Source organism: Lissotriton vulgaris, unplaced genomic scaffold (assembly GCF_964263255.1).
Source record: "Lissotriton vulgaris unplaced genomic scaffold, aLisVul1.2 SCAFFOLD_3690, whole genome shotgun sequence".
NCBI classification, from domain to species: Eukaryota; Metazoa; Chordata; class Amphibia; order Caudata; family Salamandridae; genus Lissotriton; species Lissotriton vulgaris.
Genome location: NW_028246508.1, coordinates 125,356 through 143,487, shown reverse-complemented (window position 1 = coordinate 143,487; position 18,132 = coordinate 125,356). Strand labels below are relative to the sequence as shown.

The 18,132-nt window shown below is 45.1% G+C and overlaps 1 protein-coding gene across 1 annotated transcript in view; it reads right to left on the bottom strand.

Annotated features, from left to right (window-relative positions):
• Positions 1-18,132, bottom strand: part of LOC147665934 (eukaryotic translation initiation factor 4 gamma 1-like) — a 152,832-nt gene that overhangs the window by 11,562 nt on the left and 123,138 nt on the right. The window contains exon 14 of the mRNA XM_086949400.1: positions 1,656-1,737. Coding sequence (XP_086805526.1) covers positions 1,656-1,737 — 82 coding nt within the window. The remainder of the gene's footprint in view (positions 1-1,655; positions 1,738-18,132) is intronic.

Here is an 18,132-nt window from a genome sequence, read left to right as displayed (position 1 = left end):
TTACCAGGGGCTGACCTGTAGCCAGAGATGCCAATTGGGTTTAGGCTTCAATGCAGTTTTAGGGAAAGAACATAGGCCCTGGGTACTTGATTAGCAGGAGCCGAGGGCACACTCAGTTAAAGCACATCAGCAAAAAGTGGGGGCAACCATGCAGAAAGAGGGCACTTTCCCACAACCATTTACAAGTGACTGACATGTGGTCAAAGAGTGCCAATTGGGTTTTGTATCAATGCAGTTTAGAGAAATAGCCTAGGCCCTGGGTACCTGGTTGGCAGGAACTCAGTGCACACTCAGTCAAAGTACATTAACAGTTTGGCAAAAAGTGGGGGCAACCATGCAAAAAGAGGACACTTTCTTACAGCTGATTGTCATTGAATTGGCCCATTTCAATATTTCTTGAGCCAAAACCGGACCTAGGATGCTTGTTTCCAGTCCAAGGAGGACCTGGGCTGGCAGTTCTGGCTGGACTGTTCCCATTGGGCGCGGGGTCAAGACTGATTTGCATATGGCTGGGTCCAAACTGGAATGGCATGGTGAGCAAAAACACGATGGATTTAGGCCCAGATCTCTGTACTGGGGTGAATGTATGACATTGTTCTGCATTCTGTTCATCAACTGTTCAATTTGCATTTCTGCTTCGAGGCGTCTTTTACTCCGCCTCGAGGGCCCTTTCGGCATCTGAGGCTGAACAGATCCTGTTCTTGGGCGTGGTGGTCCCTCTGTGGCCTCTCGTTCGGCACCTGCCTTCGTTGATTTAGATGACCTTCCCTCGTCTGTATCCCTGGGCAGGGATCCGTGGGGTTCTCTTGGTTGCGGCTGACCCTCAGTCGCCATTTTCTTCAACGCCTGGGCTGCCTTTAGCACCTTTTTTTTCTGGTCCTTGGTTTCGGACATTTGAGGGTTTCTTACCTTGTCTGTCTTCTGTGTCTTTAGTCGCTTTCTCCGCTGTCCGCTGTACGCCTCTTCTTGGTATCCCCTTCAAGGATTTTGACGTTGGATTCTATCGGGGATTTCATCCAAATCTTCGGAGTGTCTCCCGTTGCTTCCAGACCAAACGGTAGAAAAAAAGAATCTGAAGAGGACTACCACGCACAAGAACTTCCAGGGCGCCGTCTGACGTCACACTAAGGATGGACCTAGCACCAAATGGTGGTTGACGATGCCCCAAGCCAAAAAAAAAAAGGAATATTCCCTACCCAACCACTAGATGGCAAAAAATGCACAGCATGGGAAACCAGAAAAGGATTTATGCTGCAAAACCCAGTTTCCTATAGGCATACAGACTGTATTCTGCCCTAAAATTTACAATTCAGGAAGTGCAGCAAGTTACCATTTCCTATATACAGGACACTACCAAATAATCAACAACTGCACCAGTATCCAATTAAGAGATCACATTGTGTGTTTAGCTATTATTTTCTGACCAATTTTTTTTTGGTTTGGTAGAAGTTGAAAGAAATACTTCGTGACACTCCATGCAGGATTAGCCAACCTGCTTACATAGACCACTAATAATTGGACAACTACTATGTTTCATAGGAAGTTTTTCTTTTTTTCGTTTTTTTTTCGTTTTTTTCTTTCAACAAACTGTTAAATGTGAACTTCACAATGCTGTTCACTCCCCCCCAAACCCCAAGAAATTGCTGGTCACTTACAAACTATCGCAGAGTGGCACACTGATGTCATCAGGGCACGAACAAACGTATTGGATGAAAGCTGCTGCTGACTCAAGTTGCCCTGCAAAGAAGACAGATTGTAACATTAGCCATCAAGAAGAACGCTGGGAGAGAGAAGACCTCTGGAAAGTGTAAGAGCTAAATGAGGCTAGTACAGAATCTACTGAAATGGTAGGGCATAGGATAGATGCATACAATAGTCAAGGACTGGACAGGTTTCGATGAGGCCAAGAGATGCTGTGGTGGAATTTGTAGTAATGCAAGCTAAGTTAAGGTATTAAGTCTTAAGTAGCCACCATACCAAAAGACCTGTCTGGTAGCCATGTAGCAGAACTCCAGTGTCCAACCTGCTGAAAGATACAAAGTGCATCAAACTAACATAGTTCAAGAGTAGGAGTTGGGAATAAAATAACTTACCTGTAACTTAGGTTCTCCACTGTTAGGGTGTTTCCGAGTTTCACAGGCTTGAATCACCCCCTGCTGTTGAGGTGGGAGTAGCATGGTAACCTTACAAAAGCAGTCTGAGATCATAGCAGCCCTAAAAGACTTTTCTAAATACTGCTCCCCTTTGATCCCACAGTTGCCGAACTGCCGCGGCGGCTGCCGCTTGGGTTCGTGCATAATCACGAAATTCTGCCGAACGAGGTAGGAGTCAATTTCACCCTTTTGCTTGATATAAGCTACGTGTGTAGAAGCAAACTGGGGCGTTAGAAGTGGGGTTAGTGACGTGTAGTGTTGTTTACTTTCCCCAGGCACATCTTCACAACTATTGATTTTATGCGCATCGGCACCCCATACACTCTTTAGTGTTTTAATCATCAAGGTACGTGCCCATAAACTTTCCTTTGATCATATGGAGGCCCATATTGTCTTATAAGCAACAGAGACCAACTAGGGTTTATATCATCTCACCCACAGGGAGTATCCTGATATTTCAAGCATAAGGTACTCGCATGTTTCTTTACAGTGTTTTAGTTTCGGTGAGGTGTTAGTCAGCACTCCATTGATACCATTTTTTTAAATTTACAGCAACAACGACCCCCCAATCCTTGTCCTGAGGAGAACCCCCAACCTACTTAACGGGTTCGAAACGCGTCGGCGTCCTGCTCCACCCAGATACTGAAATAACAGGGCATAATAGGAATATAACTTGCACAAATTCTACACTTCTGTATAGTTTCTTGTGTTCCTATTCTTTTGCACCATATGTGAAATTATAATACGTATCTAGTGGTGGTGGAAACGAGTAGGCTAGTGTTTTATTCTGCTTGTCCACTTGTTCATTTTCATCCAGGATTGGTGCCTCAGTAAAACGTAATTCCTTGAGGCATTGCACAGTTGTTTTTTTGTAATCACAATTGTTATATGTGTATGTTTTGACTTAATGTATTGTATTCGTTTTTTTCAATGCACTTGTGAACTTCTGTAAATGTGGTGTGTATCCCTTGATGCCAAAAAATTTCTTCAAAAAATCTTTTTCATAAAATACAAGTGATTAATCACAAAAGGTTTGTCAGCCTAGCAATTAATTATACTAGGTGTGCATTTGTTTTCATTAATCCAGACTGTCCGGCACTGTGTTTTGTTTGTTCCATAAGAGTGGTCCAAGCCGGTCAGAGACAGGACCCAGCCTTTCCCTCTTCTCTCTGCGTCTTTGAACGGGTCGTTACCCGTAAGGCTTCAAGTCGCTTGACTGCAGACAAAAAAACACATTAAGTGTATTCCGTTTAGGAAAATAAATGGCAGATAAGGACACACTTTCTTTTAGTGAGGAACACATTGAGAAACTCCTCGCTGACTCAACACTGTTCACCACATTCACATTGAGTGGCACGGCTAAGCAGCAAAACGTAGCAGACAAGCTTCTCAGACTTCAAAAAAAGCACATCAGAACAGAACTTCATGGCCAGTTCCTGCTTGCAAATTTAAGAGCTGGCACAATACCGTGGGGTCTACAGATAAAGAACGTACCCGTCCTCTTCACTGACGACCCAGTTTACAAGAAAGGGTTCAGTTGCATTAGCACGAAATGCAGTAGAGATCTCATGGTCCACACCATTGAGACAGCCCACAGAATCTGCAAAAAAGAAATTGAGGAGATTGAAGAGCAACTCCAGAACATCAAGGACAATCATACGGAGTCGGAGGCCAAACTTCTTCTTGAAAAGATAGAAAAGGAGATCACAACATTTAAAGACAATACAATAAACTTCAAAACAACGAAGTTTGAGAAAGATAAAAAGGCGTTCAATCTAGAAGTTGTGTACCCATACTTGAAAGAGGATTTCTATACCCGCTCCGAGTCCACTAGATATCTCAACTCGTACCCAGGAAGATCCAAAAAAAGATTTTTAACATTTTCCGAAACTTCATCCTCCGACTCGTCCGCGGAATCTGACCCGGGCGAAGGATCATCTAACAGGGGCCAACAGAAGAGGCCTTTTTTAGGGCAGGGCCAACCACAGCAGCGGAGCAAATTCAAACCACCGCAATGGGAAATGTCAACGCGCAAGCGGAATTACAAGTCTTAAAAGATTCCTCCATTATCAATATCTCCAATAAAATCCTGACCAAGGCAGAAGAGGAACTATTGCAGTTGGGACATTCATTTGTACCAGGCGCGCACATCGACTTTACTAAAGTCAAATTGGAGGTGATCGAATTTTTTCGAAAAATACGCCTCAGATGGTTCTTCAAAGACTCTACCTATGAACCACAAATGGAGGTATCTGGTTTAAGAAACAAATCTCTTTTTTGCCCGCCAAATAACAACATGGCAAAGAATATTGTCACCTTCGAGCAGAAAGTGTTATCTTCCCTGAATCAGCTGGAAAAGAAAAGAAGATTCATACCTAATAATCTTTCCAAGGATCAGAGACAGGCTATAACATCCCTGAAGAATCAGCAAGAAGCAGTGATCAGACCAGCGGACAAAGGAGGCGCAGTGGTCCTCTGGTCTAAAGACCTCTACAAAGCCGAAGGAAGGAAACACGTGTATAACACCAACTGGTATCGCCTCATCACACAGGACCCTACAGCTGAGATCACCCATGAAATCTCACGGATTGTCAAAGATGCAAGAGACAATGGGATCATTGGCCCTAAAGAAGCAGAGTTTCTTGTAAAACGTTTTCCACGCACCCCACATTTGTACTTCCTTCCAAAAGTGCATAAAGATCCTAGTGCCCCACCGGGCCGCCCGATAGTATCGGGTTGTGACTCTGTGCTGGAGCCAATTTCGAAGTTTGTGGATGTTTGTTTACCATCAAAGTCCTATCCTTTCTCCGAGACACCATGGATTTTCTAACTAAAGTTGAGGGAGTTGAGTTCGATCCAAACACCCAACTTTTAGTCACAATGGATGTGTCCTCTCTATACACCCAAATTCCACAGCAGGATGGAGTTGACGTGATAGAACTGTATCTCAATTCAAGACCTCGCCCGCACAGAGTGCCCACTGAACTCATCGTCAATCTGGCACCTCTCGCCCTCAAAAAGAACTTTTTCGTATTCGAGGACGAAATGTTCCTACAGATAAAGGGATCGGCGATGGGGTGTCCCTTCGCCCCAGAAATGGCCATACTGTACATGGCGCAATATGAAGAGAGATTTGTCTATAACAACAATCCGTATGGAGCACACATTGGGCAGTGGCTCAGGTATATAGATGATGTGTGGTGCATCTGGAATGGCACATCAGAGTCCCTTGAGGAGTTCCACCAGTGGCTGAATAACCGCAGTCCAGACATAAAATTCAGTCTGGCATATGACTGCAGATCCATGCCGTTCCTTGACGTGGAGATCAAATCCACACCAGAAGGCCTGAAGTCCACACTCTTCCAGAAAAAAACCGATAGGAATAATGCGTTACACTACGCAAGTTTCCATCCCAAAAGCCTGAAGAACAACCTCCCATATGGCCAATACCTACGGGTAAGACGGAACTGCTCGAGAACAGAAGACTTTACCATTCACGGAGACGCTCTGACCAATAAGCTGAGGGCACGAGGCTGTCCAGCCAAACTTCTGAAACAATCGATGAAGAGGGCAAGATGGACACCCCGGGAACATCTTCTGCAAAAACGAGAAAAATCCAATGTTGAGAGAATGGTCTGTGTCTCTACCTTCGGTCCCCACACCAACCCAGTACAGAAAATAATTCGCAGTAATTGGCATCTGATTGAAGAAATCTTACCCCACATTGGCAAACCTCTGTTCGCTCTTAAAAAAAACAGAAGCATCGGACAACAGATCTCGTCCACAAGAGGTGTCGCAAAAAAAGAAACACAAGGAACCCTCTTCAATATGGGCCCTATAACGGGCCATCGCAAATGTGGGACATGTTCAGTGTGCAATCTGACGACAGAAGGAACCCTCTTCATGGATGGTCAAAAATTCTGGCGCCATAATAACTTCACAAACTGCAAGACCAAGTACGCAGTATATGCCATTACATGCCCCTGTGGAAAGGTCTACATTGGCAAAACAACACAAGAGGTGCGCCAACGCATTATCCAGCACAGATCGAGGATAAACAATTAAGTCTTGACAGCGCCCTTGGTATCCCACTTTTTGCGATAGGAACATTCATCCAATGATCTGAAATGGACAATCCTAGCGAACATCAAGAACACCCCGGGAGCAGGCGGGGACCCAGATGCTCGCCTTGCTCAGAAAGAGGCTTACCTCATTTTGAGGTTCAACACCGCCATGGTGGGACTGAATGACCTTAATGAACTGAGTAATCTCTAGATAGCCTGCCTGCAGCGATTGTCTGCTCTTGCTGTTTGCCGCTCATGTGTCTAATAAAAAGAACATCCTCATTACCCTATGTACCTATGTACTCGTCATATCCCTTTGCAAGGGTGTCCGGGTTGGTCTCCGCCAACATGATCATATATGCACTAGATTGCCACAGTCCATGGCATCACGATGTGATATCTAACTCCACATACACCGCTCTAGCTGCCCCTTTTTCCATAACCCTTATCAAAGAGTTTTCCAATCGTTTCTGTGGGCGCGTGTATACTAGCGGACTACATGTCCCATCATACCGCTGCTAACGCATCACGCGTTAAAAAGACTCGGACACGCCCCCTATTCACTCGCGTTGCCAGTTTCTCGCCGCTTGGGTGTCCGATGTCCAACTCGATTGAATCGTTCAAAACGTAAGTCCTCTCTTAACAATGTTTGTAAAGAGCGAGTGAACGTTTTCCCGGTCCTTTTCTAAATACTGCTCCCCTTTGATCCCACAGTTGCCGAACTGCCGCGGCGGCTGCCGCTTGGGTTCGTGCATAATCACGAAATTCTGCCGAACGAGGTAGGAGTCAATTTCACCCTTTTGCTTGATATAAGCTACGTGTGTAGAAGCAAACTGGGGCGTTAGAAGTGGGGTTAGTGACGTGTAGTGTTGTTTACTTTCCCCAGGCACATCTTCACAACTATTGATTTTATGCGCATCGGCACCCCATACACTCTTTAGTGTTTTAATCATCAAGGTACGTGCCCATAAACTTTCCTTTGATCATATGGAGGCCCATATTGTCTTACAAGCAACAGAGACTAACTAGGGTTTATATCATCTCACCCACAGGGAGTATCCTGATATTTCAAGCATAAGGTACTCGCATGTTTCTTTACAGTGTTTTAGTTTCGGTGAGGTGTTAGTCAGCACTCCATTGATACCATTTTTTTAAATTTACAGCAACAACGACCCCCCAATCCTTGTCCTGAGGAGAACCCCCAACCTACTTAACGGGTTCGAAACGCGTCGGCGTCCTGCTCCACCCAGATACTGAAATAACAGGGCATAATAGGAATATAACTTGCACAAATTCTACACTTCTGTATAGTTTCTTGTGTTCCTATTCTTTTGCACCATATGTGAAATTATAATACGTATCTAGTGGTGGTGGAAACGAGTAGGCTAGTGTTTTATTCTGCTTGTCCACTTGTTCATTTTCATCCAGGATTGGTGCCTCAGTAAAACGTAATTCCTTGAGGCATTGCACAGTTGTTTTTTTGTAATCACAATTGTTATATGTGTATGTTTTGACTTAATTTATTGTATTTGGTTTTTTCAATGCACTTGTGAACTTCTGTAAATGTGGTGTGTATCCCTTGATGCCAAAAAATTTCTTCAAAAAATCTTTTTCATAAAATACAAGTGATTAATCACAAAAGGTTTGTCAGCCTAGCAATTAATTATACTAGGTGTGCATTTGTTTTCATTAATCCAGACTGTCCGGCACTGTGTTTTGTTATTTCCCTAAAAGACTTTTAGACAGTGTCACATTATTAGCCAGTTAGCATCAATAGAATGTCCTCATTACTCAAAAGGTAAGTAATCTGTGGTTTGAGCCTCTACCAGAAAGAGTGCTACACAAGTTAAGTGACTTGCATGGCAGATGTCCAGGACAGGAACTCCGTGTGCCAAAGCAGTGGTAGCAGCTTAGACCCTGGAAAATGAGCTCACAGTCCTTCAGGAGGCTGCTTTTTGGCCAATGTGCACAAGATCTTACTGCAGAGCATGATTGTAAGAAAGTGCCCTCTTTTTGCATGGTTGCCCCCACTTTTTGCCAAACTGCTGATGTACTTTTGAGTGTGCCCTGGGCTCCTGCCAATCAGGTACCCAGGGCCTATGCTCTTTACCTAAACTACATTGAGACAAAACCCAATTGGTACTCTTTGGCCACGGGTCAGTCCCTTGTAAATGGTACCCTAGGTTCCAAAGGTACTGTTGCCAGGCAAGGTCTCTAAGGGCTGCAGTACTTATCATGCCACCCTTAGAGGCCCTGTACCTTTACACACACTGATTTTGCAGGCAGAGTGTTTTAGTGCAGAACAAAGTAAAGTGTTGGCATGGCATACATCCCTGTGTGCCAAGCCAGCATCCCACTGCCCTGGCAAAGGTAAGACAACCCTCTAGCTGGGTGCACTATACCAGTGCTGAGGGTACAGGTGCATGAGCCCTGAACCCCTACAGTGTCTAAGCCAGTTCTTGGACACTAAGTACAGAAATGCCATTGAGAGTACACGGTAGTGGGAGTTTGTCATTACGAACTCTACAGTAACATAATGGCAATACTGAAAAGTGGGAAGTTTGGTATCAAACTTCTCAGCACATTAAACCCACACTGATGCTAGTGTGAGATTTAATGAAAAATGCACACAGAGGGAATCTTAGAGATGCCCCTGAAAAACAACCTAACATTGTCCTGGCTGAGTGGCTGCTCACCAGCTGCCACCACCAGACATGTTTCTGGACTCCCTAGGTCGAGAGACTGCTGCTCTTGGGGGTCTGAAACAATGCACATCCTGAGATGAGGTGCCAAGCCTCCTCACCCAGGATGAGCAGGGTCCACAAAGGGAAACCTCCAAAGGCCTTTGTGAGCTACCTCAGGCCTTTGCTGCTTCTAGCAACTGGCCTCCACCAGTTCTGACCCCCACTCTGGGCGGGAGAATCGGCGGGAAAACCAAGTGAGGAAGGGAGGTGTGCCCCCCTTTGCCAACCCTACCGCTCAGGTGGGGGAGGCGAAGTGAAGCACAACTCTCAATCCTGCTATCTTGCGGATGGGGGACCCAGCCAAACAGAGGCATATGGCCCCCTCCCACTTGAGGGTGGCATAATACAGGGTGTACCCACCCCAAAGAAGGGAGTCATTGGTCCCAACCTTTACTTACCTGTAACGTCCCTAAATCTAGTATTTAAGGGCCTCCTCAGACAAGAACCGACCAAGAAGAAAAGAAGGACGAAGAAGCTGTGCTGAAGCTAAGAGGGAGGAGAATGCCTACTGTCTTGGCCCCAGCCCTACCGGCCTGTTCCCACCTCGAACCTGCAACAGCCAAATCCTAGTGATCCTGCAGTTGGCAGTCTCAAGAACCAGTAGGACCTGCCCTGCCTTGCAAACAAAAGACTGTCTCCCGTAAGCACCAGATTGGATCACCAACAGACTCTGGCCTCAGCCAAAACATTGAGTCTGCACCTGATGCCTCTGGCCCAAGTTAGAGTGGCTCAACACCACAAGGTCCCCATGGTGACCCTGGCCGGAGATCTGGTGATCTCTGACCTGCCTCAGCACTCCAAATGACACCTGCTGTCTCTTTCTAGAGGACCTCCATGACCAAAACCGGAGCTGGTAAGAAAACCCAACACCTAAAGACACCCCTGCACCCGACATCCCATGGCCTTGGGTGGCCTAACCGCCTGTGTCCCCGCATCCCCACTTACCTCTCTAGCTGGTGGCCACCTCCAAGAGATCTTCGTCCCCGAGCCTACAGTCTTTGTTGCAACCGGAGAATCCCCTTTGAAAACAGGGCATCCAATGCCAAAACAGCACCCTGCACCCAGCAGCCTCTGCGCCGCTGCTGGTGTACTTTGGGTGCTTATTTGGATTTCATTTTCCCTGAGCCTAACACCAGGAGCATTACAACCTGGTGCCCTACTTGTGAGCAGCCATCAACCGGAGGCCCCCTATCCCCCATTGTATAACATTGGGCCTCAGGACTCTGTACCCGGCCGTCATAGTGCAGCTGAGGGTGTTCTGAGAGTGCATCCTCGACCCTGGGGAAACCCTGGTTCTAACCCCAGAATACCAACTCCCACAAATAAGTATTTACCTGCAAACAGCTAACTCCATTTTTCTCCATAGGAATACATTGACCCTTTCCTTGAAAATTGTTTCAAGTGTGGAGTTGGTTTGTATGGGACACTGAAAAACTGCATATGTACTAAAAGTGAATTACTTACCTTTTTTTCATGAGATGTCTGTGTGATATCTAGGCATATCACACTAATTACCAACAGTATCTGAAAAGTAACCTACAAAGTAATCTGAAAAGTAACTGAAAGGAAAATACTACTTACCAGTATGCATCTGTTCTTGGCATGTAGAGCTGCAGAGTTGCACACTATGCATAGATTGCCACCTAGTGTTGGGCCCGGATGTTTGCAGTTTGTTTTGTTGTAGAAAAGTCTTTGGAAGTCACGGGGATAGGTGACTCCTCCTTTGGATCCTACTGCGCATGGGCATCGGCTCCATCCCAAGATTGTTTGTCGCCATTAGGGAAGTGATGGAGCTGTATAAGAGATAGTGTTGTCCATGTGATATGTATCTAAGTAAGATAATACAGATAAAGGTAGCCGGGGAGGCGGGTGGGCGTGTGCAACTCTGCGGCTCTACATGCCAAGAACAGATGCATACTGGTAAGTAGCATTTTCTGTTTGAGGCATATGAGCTGCAGATTGCACACTATGCACAGATTGTATAGCAGTACCCACACCTAGCGGCGACCACCAGTATCTGTTGCAGTTGTTTGAAACAGAGTTTTTAGTACAGCTTGGACCACTGTTGCTTTTTGTTTAGTTTGCACATCTACACAGTAGTGCTTTGTGAATTTGTGCGGTGTAGACCATGTAGCTGCTTTGCATATATCATCTAGGGGAATGTTCCCTAAGAATGCCATTGAAGCCCCTATCTTCCTGGTAGAATGGGCTTTTGGTGGGATTGTTAATGTACGCTTGGCTTTTTGATAACATATTTGTATACATTTAACAATCCACCTAGCGATCCCTGATTTTGATATGGGATTGCCTTTATGTGGCGGTGAGAAAGACACAAAAAGTTGTTTTGTCTTACGAAAAACTTGTGTCCTTTCAATGTAGTACAGTAATGCTCTCTTGACATCTAAAGTGTGTAGAGCTCTTTCTGCGACTGTTTAAGGCTGCGAGAACAATACGGGCAGCTCAACAGATTGATTTAGATGAAATGGTGAAATGACTTTTGGAAGGAATTTTGGATTAGTACGAAGAACCACTTTGTTATGATGCATTTGTAGAAAGGGTTCTTGAATGGTAAATGCTTGTAGTTCACTAATCCTTCTGAGAGATGTAATGGCTACTAGGAAAGCTACTTTCCAGGTTAGAAATTTGCAATTCACATTTATGTAATGGTTCAACGGGAGGTCCCATTAACCTTGTGAGAACCACATTTAAATTCCACACTGGTGCAGGTGGTGTTCTGGGAGGAATTATTATTTTGAGTCCTTCCATGAAAGCTTTAATAGCTGGTACTCTAAACAGAGATAGATGTTGCTGAAGGACTGGGATGTCAAGTACCCAGCGGCGCCAGGGACACGCCCGAAGTCCTCTGGGTTCCCTTGCCTTGGTATACAGAGACACGGAATACTTCTAGGTGGCGTCAGAGATCAAATTTATTAGCTGCAGCTAGTAGTAGAAATCCCAGCAATACAACACGGTGTACAACTCAAGAAACTGCTCAATTTTCATAGAGCAAGACATCACCTTTTATACACAATATTCTCATTATAAATGTACACCCCCTGCGCCAAATTCTGACCAATAGGACGCATTTTCTAACTGAGTATCACATTAACAAAAACCCAATTTACAGTAACCAACCCAAAAGTTAAGTATTAGGACTGTCCCAAATTCAATTTCCACAAGCCGGACAAACCCATAATTGAAAGCACTACCGTGGTAATGAAAAGTCGTAAGGAAAGAAACAATTCAGATGTTGATTAGGATAAGATGTGTGCAAGGAAACTAAAAGGTTAACGAGGTCCTGAACAGTGATTGAAAAACAACGATCAGCTAGTGAAACTGGTTTTGCAAAAGGTCAGTTTCAGGTGAAAAGGGTCACTCTCTCTGCAGTTCATTCAGAGTCAGAGAACCCAAGGTAATATATGCACAAACTCAGAAGGCCAGGCCACTTGTTCGTTGGGCCTACTTCACAGGCCTACGTGAGGGCAAGACTAAAATGGAGTCACGAACAAAATGGAGTCAGGTTTGAGAATTACAGAACCACATTGCCTATTTTGCAAGTATGCCGCAATAGCTTCAAGGTGTAACCTAATAGAAGTGTAGGCTAAGGAAAATGCTACTTACCAGTATGCATCTGTTCTTGGCATGTAGAGCTGCAGAATCCTACACTTAGCAATAGATCGCCACCTGGTGTTGGGCTCGGATGATTGCAGGTTGTTGTCTTCTTGGAAGAAGTCTTTGTAGTCACGAGATAGGTGACTCCTCCCTTGGACAATACTGCGCATGGTCATCGACTCCATCCTCAGATTGTTTTTCGCCATGATGGGAAATGATGGAGTTAGTAGAAGTAAAGAGAAAGGATGTCCATGCGTGTGCATCTAATTGAGATGATTACTGGAACGGATACAAGTCCCGGGGAGGCGGGAGGGCGTGTAGGATTCTGCAGCTCTACATGCCAAGAACAGATGCATACTGGTAAGTAGCATTTTCCGTTCGAGGCATATGAGCTGCAGATCCTACACTTAGCAATGATTGTGCAGCAGTGTCTCCCCTAGCGGTGGTCGCTTGTATCCGTTGCAGCATACTGAAATAGTGTTTTAAGGACAGGTTGGCCCACTGCAGCTTGCTGCTTGGCTTGCACATCAACACAATAGTGTTTAGTGAAGATGTGTATGGTAGACCCTGTTACTGCCTTACATATGTCCTCTAGTGGTATGTTTCCTAAGAAAGCCATAGAGGCTCCTAGTTTGCGAGTGGAGTGTGCTCTAGGAGGAACTGTTAGTGAATGTTTAGCTTTTTGATAGCATATTTGAATACACTTTACAATCCATCTGGTAATTCCTCCTTTAGAGATGGGATTGCCTTTGTGTGGGGGAGAGAAAGATACAAATAGTTGTTTTGTCTTTCTGAAGGATTTAGCCCTGTCTGTGTAATATAGTAGAGGTCTTCTAACATCTAAGGTGTGTAAAGCCCTTTCTGCAACAGAGTCCGGTTTTTGAAAAAACACTGGTAACTCTGCTGATTGGTTTAGGTGAAAAGGAGTAATCACTTTTGGCAGGAAATTAGGATTGGGCCTAAGAACCACTTTGTTAGGATGTATTTGAAAAAATGGTTCTTCTATTGTGAATGCTTGTATTTCACTGACTCTTCTGAGAGAGGTGATGGCAACAAGGAAGGCAGTTTTCCATGTTTGAAATTGTAGTTCACACTTATGTAAAGGCTCAAAAGGGGGGTCCATGAGTCTATTAAGGACCACATTTAGGTTCCATACTGGTGCAGGTGGTAACCTAGGTGGAATTATTAGTTTTAATCCTTCCATAAATGCTTTTATTGCAGGTACTCTAAAGAGAGATAGATGTTGTCTATTTTGTAAATAGGGTGCAATTGCTGCTAGATGCAGGCGTATGGAAGAATAAGCCAAATTGGACCTTTGTAGGTGTAGAAGGTAGCAAATGATATTTTTGATGGAAACATCCAGTGGACCAATGTGATGATTGTTACAGTATATTGCAAATCTTTTCCACTTAGCAGCATAACATGCTCTGGTAGTGGGTCTTCTAGCTTCTTTAATGATATTCATACAGTCTGGTGGTAAGTTTAAGTAACCAAACTCTAGGACTTCCGGAGCCAGATCGCCAAATTCAGTTGGCTTGGTTCTGGGTGCCTTATTTCTCCATGGTTCTGTGTCAGCAGGGATAGTGTGAGCCGTAATTTCTGATGTGGAACCAGTGAGATCCAGTAGCGTGGTAGATCACGGCTGGCGTGCCCATGTGGGGGCCACTAGTATTAGTTTGAGAGACTGTTGTCTGAGCTTGCGTACTACTAGTGGAATGAGTGGGAGAGGCGGAAAAGCGTATGCAAATCTGCCTGACCAGTTCATCCATATTGCATTCCCCTCCGACCGTGGGTGTGGAAACCTGGCGGCGAAGGTTGGGCATTTTGCATTTTCGTGGGTGGCAAACAGGTCTATCTGTGGCTGCCCCCACATTTGGAAGAATGGTTGTATAACTTGTGGGTGTATCTCCCATTCGTGAATCTGTTGTGACTGACGACTCAACAGGTCTGCTATCTGATTGTGAATTCCTGGAAGGTGTTCTACTGTCAGATGTATGTTCTGAGGGATGGCCCATCTCCAAATGTTCTGTGCAAGCTGGGACAGTTGCAGAGAGTGTGTCCCCCCCTGTTTTTGTATATAATACATGGCTGTCATATTGTCCGTCTGGACTAGGACAGCTTTGTTTTGTATTTGTACTTGAAAAGTTTTGAGTGCTAGGAAAATTGCTAGCAACTCTAAATGGTTGATGTGGAACTGTTTCTGTTGCTTGTTCCACTGACCTTGTGTGGTACAATGCAAGAGATGGGCTCCCCATCCTGTGAGGGATGCATCTGTTGTGAGCACTATCTGTGGAACAGGGTCTAGGAACGGCCGTCCCTTTGTTAAGTTTTTGGTGTTCCACCATTGCAGAGAGCGATATGTATGGCTGTCTACCAACACCAGGTCTGTGAGCTGACCTTGAGCCTGGTTCCACTGTTGTGCTAGACATTCTTGTAGTGGGCGCATTTGCAGTCTTGCATGAGGAACTATAAAGATGCAAGACGCCATCATGCCTATTAGTTTCATAAACACTCTGGCTTGTAGAGAGTGCTGGCATTGAAAAAGGGAGACTAAGTTCTGAATACTTTGAATCCTGGCTTGACTGGGATACACTAGAGCTTTAGATGTGTCTATGGTAGCTCCTAGATATTGATGAACCTGCGAAGGCTCTAGGTGCGACTTGGTGTAGTTTATCGTAAATCCTAAGTTGTGTAATGTTTGAATTGTTTGTTTTGTGTGTTGTACACACTGGTTGAACGATCTTGCTTTTATGAGCCAGTCGTCGAGGTAAGGGAAGACATGTATTTGTTGTCTTCTGAGATGTGCTGCTACTACTGCTAAGCACTTTGTAAACACTTGTGGTGCTGTTGTGACCCCGAATGGAAGGACTTTGAACTGATAGTGTTGTTCTTGTATGACAAACTTTAAATACTTCCTGTGCGCAGGATGTACAGGAATGTGAAAATAGGCATCCTTTAGGTCTGGTGTGGACAGAAAATCTCCCTGCTGTAGTAATGGGAGTACTTGTTGTAAAGTGATCATGTGAAAATGATCCGATTGTATGTAGTGGTTGAGGGGCCTGAGGTCGAGAATTGGTCTTCATGTCCCGTCCTTTTTGGGAATTAGGAAGTACAGGGAGTAAACTCCTGTCCCTTGTTCCTCTAAAGGAACTACTTGAATAGCATCTTTTTGTAGAAATGCTAGAACTTCCTGTTGAAGCAGAGTTATATGTTCTGTGGACATTGGACGCTGCCTGGGTGGTATGTTTGGGGGGGTTGCTGTGAGTTCTAGGCAGTAACCATGTTGGATAATTTGTCTTATCCACCTGTCTGTGTGATGGAGTTCCAGACAGGTAGGAACTGTGAAAGTCTGCCCCCCACAGGAGTGGAATTCTGTAGGGGAGGCAGAGGGAAGTCACTGTTTGGGAGTGGAAGAGGAGCGGTTGTTGTTATTACCTCTGCCTCTTCCCTTGTTGTTGTTGCCTCTGTATCCTCCTCTAAAGTATCCTTTATTAGAGGAGGTTTGCGTGTTTGTTTTAAAAGATGATGTGGTCACTGTGCCTGTTTGCTTTGCGCCTCCTCTATAGAAGGAGCGGCGAAAAGAACCTCTATTTTGGGTGGATTGTAACGCACCCATAGACTTAGCTGTGTCTGTGTCCTTTTTCATTTTCTCTAGTGTGTTGTCTACCTCTGGCCCAAACAACTGGTTTTGATTAAAGGGCTGGTTCAGGATGGTAGTCTGTACCTCTGGTTTAAAGCCTGAAATGCGTAACCACGCATGACGTCTGAGAATCACACTAGTATTGACTGCTCTGGATGCTGTGTCAGCTACATCTAATGCGCATTTAATTGAGGCATTAGATATTAGTTTGCCTTCTTGTAAGAGCTCTGCTGCCTGATCTTTGTATTGATCAGGGAGATGTTCCATTAGCTTTTCTAGTTGCTCGTAGTGAGCCCTGTCATAGCGTGAAAGTAAGGCTTGTGTGTTTGCTATGCGGCATATGTTTGCTGCTTGTGCAGCAATCCTTTTTCCTGACGCATCAATAATTTTTGATTCCTTGTCAGGCGGGGTCGTGTCACCAGAAGTTTGGGAGTTTGCTCTTTTACGTGCATTTGACACTACCAAAGAGTCTAGTGGCAGATGTCCCTTAATATAGACCGGATCAGCTGGTGCTGGTCTACATTTCTTTTCTACTCTGGATTTAGCACTCTACATCTTACTGGATCTTTAAAAATATCCGGTGCATGTTTAATCACCCCTTTGATCATAAGTAATATTTGAGTAGACCTTTGTGACTGCTCAAAAGTGTCCAGTAAGAAATTCTCCTCAATGGCATCAGAGTGCATTGACACCCCAGGGTAAAGGGCAGCTCTTTTTAACCCCTTCAGTGCTGCATAAATTCCTCTGCGGTGCTGAAGGTTCTAAAGAACCTATGGACTCATGACGGAACGGTTCCGTCATGAGCACAGGCCAACCGACGCTCATGACGGAACCGTTCCGAGGCTCAGGGATGTCTGGTGTAAAACCATATGCCTCGTCCTCCTTGAGATATTGTGGGTTGACATCCTCATGTAAATGTAAATGTAAATGTTTTTGTACTTGTATAGCGCACAGCTACCCGGAGTGGGTTTGCCGGCGCTTGTACGAATTCCACAAGGGAACCCTTCCTGGCTTTCCCTGTGAAGTGTCCACTCCTGGGCACCCCCATGGTGCAGACCAGGCATCCCTTGCGTTGTGGGGGCCGTTGTGGAGACTAAGCAAGCTATTGCCCAGAGTTGCAGCGTGGGACCCATGATCAGAATAGGCACTGAGGCGAGAATATCCGGTCAGGGGAATTAATGAGCCAGAGACCCGCCGAGGCAGGAATCGAACCCTGGTCCCTGGCCAGAGCTATGCATCGAGGTCTGCCTGCTCTAACCATTGAGCCACACTTCTCCACATTTTTTCTCATCTAAAGGGTATGTTACGTCATTGCCCCCACATCAGTGTGGTGTGATGATGCAGGAGATTGAACTGGAGAAGTTATAGGTTCAATGTAAGGATTAGGAGAGGAAGAAGGTGAAGAGGAAGAAGGTGAAGGAGAGGAAGGGTGCATTGGAGAAGTTGCACAGTCCTTCTTTTTGGCAGGAACCACAGGTGGAAGTGGTTGTCTGCTGGTCTTTTCTTATATGGAATTGCTTCCACATGTCCAGTTTTTGAATTAATATAGACCTTTTTCTGTTTAGGATCTGGTTTAAACAGTTCTTCTTGTTCCACAATCTTCTTTGGCATTGATTTTTTCAGTGCCAATAGAGGTTGATTAGTGTTCCTTGCCTTGTAAGGAGTGATCGAGTCCTGTGGGAATTTCTTTGGTGCCGAAGGTGTTTTAGGCTTGTCTGTATCATGCCTTGGAGACTTTGGTACCGATTTTGTAGATTTCGGCGTGGAGACAGGTTTGGTTAGGCCTGCGGCGCCGGAATCTGGCTTCCCTTATTTATTTTTGGAACCGGAGGGTTTCGGAGTTGAAGCTTTCGGGTCTGGTACGGTTCTTGGCTTTGGCACCAATGTGTCTTTTGGTTCAGGTGCCGAAGGTAATTTGT